Raw genomic sequence first — 5,524 nt, forward strand, 5'->3', positions numbered from 1 at the left:
TGCTCATTTTGTATGTGAGTCCTGCATGAGTAACACTTGCATCCAAACACTTGCTGGCTTTGCAAAACCTTTAACAAATTAAACACTTGAATTCTTACCAGCCCTTCTCTAACTGTTGTACCTGCCATCTGGCTTCATAGCATGCCCCCGTGAACTGTTTTATGCCTTACATTTAATTATTTAAGGAATGAAATAGCTTTTGAAAAATTCTTGCAGAGTTTGACCTTTCTGGATGAAGTTATCTTTAAATTTTGAGAAAAAAATATACTGACAGTATCTAAAACTCACACAGTCTTTTTCTTCTCCAGTATCTTAAAAATGATTAAATCTTCCATGTTATGTTTTTGAAGACCTATCTGAACATCACTCAAAAACTCTGTTTCCCTAAAAAGTCAGGCTTTTTTATTCTGGGATCAACTTTATGAAACAACCCAACTTCATTATCTTTCAAAGTGTTAATAATCTCACAAATTAATTTGCAAGACATCACCTTTATGACAAGATAAGACTAGTCTGTTAGAATTTGTTGGGAAAAAATCCATTTAACTTTGTGAAAAGATGACTAGTTGAGCCTTTCATGCACTTGCTAGGACAAAAACATGGACTATTTATTTTACCTGGTCTCAGACCACAGTATACCTGACCTTGCAAAGCACTGGATCTGAGCTTCAAAAGCCTCACATTCATTAAATCAGATCAGTTTAAACTCAGATCAGTTAATAAGCTTTGGGGAAATTACCTGATTGAATTTGTCTACAAATTGCGTTAGTCAGGCTTTGAATGGCACTGAATTCAATCTATGTGATTTCAAATATTTAAATCTGTCTATCAAACGGTATATTGGACTTTACTTGTGGTTTTGCATTACAAGAAATTAGAAATCTAGAAGTATTAGACTTGAGCCACAACAGGCAGTACTCACATCTCAGCTGGCATTTATGGAAAATCTCTCTCACCTGAAGGTTTTTAGCTTGTGTTGGAATGCATTTTCTACATGTGGAGACAACCATCCAAGCAGAATCCTCCCAAGGAATCAGCGTTCAAAGGAAACCACTTCAAAGTTTTATGGGGCAACAGATAGATAAGGGAAAGACATACATTTTTAAAGCATCTCAATAACTTAACACATCTTGGTATATCCCACATTAAACAGGTAACAATCCCCACTGAAGCATACTTACTATGCTAGTTGTGAAAAACAACAAAGTGTGTTTTAGGACAAGAGGAAACAGCCTCAAGTTGCGCCCAGGGAGGTTTAGATTGGAGATTAGGAAAAATTTCTTCACCGAAAGGGTTGTCAAGCATTGGAACAGGCTGCTGTTCCTCAATGTTCCTTCAGGCTCAATGTTCCTGAAGTGGTGGAGTCCCCATCCCTGGAAGTATTTAAAAGATGTGTAGATGTGGTGCTTAGGGACATGGTTTAGTGGGGGACTTGGCAGTGCTAGGGTAACAGTTGGACTCAATGATCTTAAGGGTCTTTTGCAACCTAAATGATTCTATGATTATATTCTATGATTCTAAGAATTCTTATAATGTGAAATTTGAATTAGGCACTCACCTGTTAGTGTGGTTTTGAAAATTTACAGTAACTTTTAAGTGACTCTAGATTTTCTCTATCTTTCATATGCTTCAAAAAATTAACTTTGCTCGTTTACGCTCTTACACCATGGCAATCTGGTGGATGTTTAACACCACTTGTTCCCTTTAAAAAAAGAAAATTCACAGAGACATAGCCTTTAACCATCTGCCTTGTCATTTTTTCAGTAGATTTTTTTTTTTTATGATTCATTATTTAGAGAGTGATATTTATGTTAACACTACAATACTTAGTGATAAGAAAATAAAGAAGGCATTTGAGGAAATACCAACATATACCTTCCCCAAACTTATAATTCTACCTGCACATCAATTCTAGCCAGTGTGAGAGACAGGACCCCAGGTTAGCTGTATATTTGGTCTGACCCAGTACATGCTTGATCTGATGTCCTATGACGTGTTCTCATTGAATTAAATTAATACCTCCCTATTTCCTTATTTTTAGGTACCTTGTGCAAAGATGTTGAATGCATTGCCATTTGTCTTGCTCTTCCTATTTCCAATGCTGCTGTCAGGAGCTTGGTTTCCCAAAAGTTTACCCTGTGATGTTAATGCCTTTGAAGGCACTGTGACAGTGGACTGCACCGATCGGCATCTCATGGAAGTCCCCAGAGGGATCCCTGCAAACGCTACCAACCTTACCCTGAATATTAACCATATCCCCCATATCAGCCCAACATCCTTTGCTCATCTTGAAAACCTCGTGGAGATTGACTTCAGATGCAACTGTGTGCCTGTCAGAATGGGGCCCAAAGATCATGTGTGCACCAGCGGACCGGAGATTGAGAATGGCAGTTTTGCTGCCCTGACAAGACTGAAGTCATTGTATTTGGATGCAAACCAGCTGTTGGAAATACCCCAGGGTCTTCCTGCTACTTTAAGTCTGCTGAGCCTGGAAGCGAACAGTATCTTTTCTATCCAAAGAGCCAATTTGTCAGAGCTAGGAAACATAGAAATATTGTATCTGGGACAGAACTGTTACTACCGTAATCCGTGCAATGTTTCATTTGAAATTGAAAAAACAGCCTTTCTGGAGCTGAAAAAATTAACAATACTATCCCTGAAGTCTAACAACTTAACTCATATTCCACCCAATTTGTCATCTACTTTAAAGGAATTGTATGTTTACAATAACATGATTCAAGTGATTCAAGAACAAGATTTAAGTGCCCTTCACAACCTAGAAATTCTTGATCTGAGTGGTAATTGCCCACGTTGCTATAATGCCCCATATCCTTGTATTCCCTGCCCCAGGAGCACAATTGAGATACATTCAAAGGCTTTTTATTCCCTGAAAAATTTAAGAATTTTGCGACTTCACAGTAACTCTCTTCAGAGCATACCCAGCAGCTGGTTTAAAAACATCAGAAATCTCAAAGAGCTTGACCTCTCCCAAAATTTCCTCATAAAGGAGATTGGAGATGCTCAGTTTTTGAAGTTTATCCCTGGCCTTGTAGAGCTTGATTTGTCCTTTAATTTTGAACTGCAGATGTATTCTCCATCCTTGAATCTGTCTAAGACATTTTCCTCCCTCTCTAACCTGGAAACCCTGAGGATCAGGGGTTATGTCTTTAAAGAACTGAGAGAAGGAAATCTAGATCCATTGCTCAGTCTTAGAAATCTAACAGTGTTGGATCTCGGGACTAATTTTATTAAAGTTGCTGACCTGAAAGTGTTCAAAGAATTCCCAGCTCTTAAATTCATAGACCTCTCAGTGAATAAAATTTCTCCTTCTTCAAGTGAAAGCAACTTTTATGGATTTTGCTCTAATCCTAGGATTTCAGTAGAGCAATACAACAGGCAAGTATTACAAGAGATGCATTATTTCAGGTATGATGAGTATGGGCGAAGTTGCAGGTCCAAAGACAAAGAGGCTGCTTCCTACCGATCTTCAGTTAACGAAGAGTGCCTGAAATACGGAGAAACTCTGGATTTAAGCAGAAACAACATATTTTTTATTAACCCCTCAGACTTCCGTGGTCTTAGTTTCCTCAGATGCCTCAACTTGTCAGGTAATGCAATAAGTCAAACTTTAAATGGAAGTGAATTCTACTATTTGTCTGGATTGAAATATCTGGATTTTTCTAACAACAGGATTGACTTGCTATACTCAACTGCTTTCAAAGAGCTAAAACTTTTAGAAATTCTAGACCTAAGCAATAACAAACATTATTTTCTGGCAGAAGGTGTTACTCACGTGCTTAGTTTTATGAAAAACTTGGCCCATCTGAAGAAGCTGATGATGAATGAGAATGAGATTTCTACCACTATTAACACAGGAATGGAAAGTCAATCTCTTCAAATTTTAGAATTCAGAGGAAATCGTTTAAATGTTTTATGGATGGATGGGAATGCTAGATACTTATCATTCTTCAAGAATCTGACCAGCCTGGAACAACTGGATATTTCCTTCAACTCGCTCAGTTTTTTGCCTCTTGGTGTTTTTGAAGCTATGCCTCCAGAACTCAAGATCCTCAACTTAACCAATAACCAAATGAAGAGTTTCAACTGGGGAAAACTCCACTGTCTGAAGAAACTAGTAACTCTGGACCTCAGCAATAACCTTCTGGTTACTGTTCCCCAAGAACTGTCCAATTGCTCTTCAACCCTGCAAGAACTGGTGCTCCGAAACAATCGCATTCAACGGCTAAGCAAACATTTTCTCAGAGGCGCTTTTAATCTGAAATACTTGGACCTCAGCTCAAACAGGATCCAAATAATTAAGAAATCTAGCTTCCCTGAAAATGTCATTAACAATCTGAGGATGCTGCTTTTGCATGGCAATCCTTTCAAGTGCAATTGTGATGCCGTGTGGTTTGTTTGGTGGATCAATCAGACTCAAGTGACTATTCCTCTTCTGGCCACAGATGTGACCTGTGCTGGCCCAGGGGCCCATAAGGGAAGGAGTGTGGTTTTCTTGGATCTGTATACCTGTGAGCTGGACACCTCGTATTTGATCCTGTATGCTCTGTCAACTTCAACAGTCCTAGGCTTTATGGTGTTCACAGTGACGAGCCATCTCTATTTCTGGGATGTGTGGTATAGTTACCATTACTGCACTGCCAAGTTGAAGGGCTATCGGCGTTTATCTTTACCAGATGCTTGCTACGATGCTTTTATTGCCTATGACAATAAAGATCCGGCTGTGAATGAGTGGGTGCTGACAGAACTGGTTGAAAGGCTGGAAGATCAAAAAGCCAGACAGTTCAATTTATGCCTGGAAGAAAGGGACTGGCTCCCAGGACAGCCAGTCTTTGACAACCTTTCCCAGAGCATTCAGCTGAGCAAAAAGACCATATTTGTGCTAACCAACAAGTATATTAAAAGCGGCAGCTTCAAGACAATATTTTACATGGCCCACCAGCGGCTTCTTGATGAAAAAATGGATGTCATTATCTTGATATTTCTTGAGAAGGTTTTGCAGAAGTCCCGGTATGTCCGGCTGAGGAAAAGGCTGTGTAGAAGTTCTGTCCTGGAATGGCCAACTAACCCTCGATCTCAGCCCTACTTCTGGCAGTGCCTGAAAAATGCAATAGCTACAAGCAATACCCTGGCTTACAACAAGCTTCTCCAAGAAACTGTCTAGCTCTACCCTTCCCTGTAAATATTGTTATGATGCACAGGGAGCAAAAGATCCTAAACTTCATTTGGAGAAACTGTCGAAGCATGGAGGATAAATGTAATTGTGATATTGTACCCTAAAATGAAATGCACAATTAGTTCTAAAGCTGATAGTTCACTTGTTTTGCCATGACAAGATTGAACAGAAACTGTTGCCAGCACAGGTGTTTAGCTGACATACACCTTGCTTGGCATGATTGCTGCACAGCAAGAGAAGATGCACTACCCGCTGGAAGTTCCTGGTTTAGAACAGAATCACCACTTCCAGGTTTCAGTTCACTGGAGGCCTCCAGCATCTCCTGTGGTT

At 39.5% G+C, this 5,524-nt stretch overlaps 1 protein-coding gene across 1 annotated transcript in view; it reads left to right on the forward strand.

Annotated features, from left to right (window-relative positions):
• Positions 1-5,295, forward strand: part of TLR7 (toll-like receptor 7) — a 10,564-nt gene extending 5,269 nt beyond the window's left edge. The window contains exon 2 of the mRNA XM_009318873.1: positions 2,042-5,295. Within this exon, the coding sequence (XP_009317148.1) occupies positions 2,042-5,182 (3,141 nt within the window). The 3' untranslated portion in view covers positions 5,183-5,295. The remainder of the gene's footprint in view (positions 1-2,041) is intronic.
• The last annotated feature ends 229 nt before the right edge of the window (positions 5,296-5,524 follow it).

Source organism: Pygoscelis adeliae, unplaced genomic scaffold (genome assembly GCF_000699105.1).
Source record: "Pygoscelis adeliae isolate BGI_AS28 unplaced genomic scaffold, ASM69910v1 Scaffold752, whole genome shotgun sequence".
In the NCBI taxonomy this organism is placed as follows: Eukaryota; Metazoa; Chordata; class Aves; order Sphenisciformes; family Spheniscidae; genus Pygoscelis; species Pygoscelis adeliae.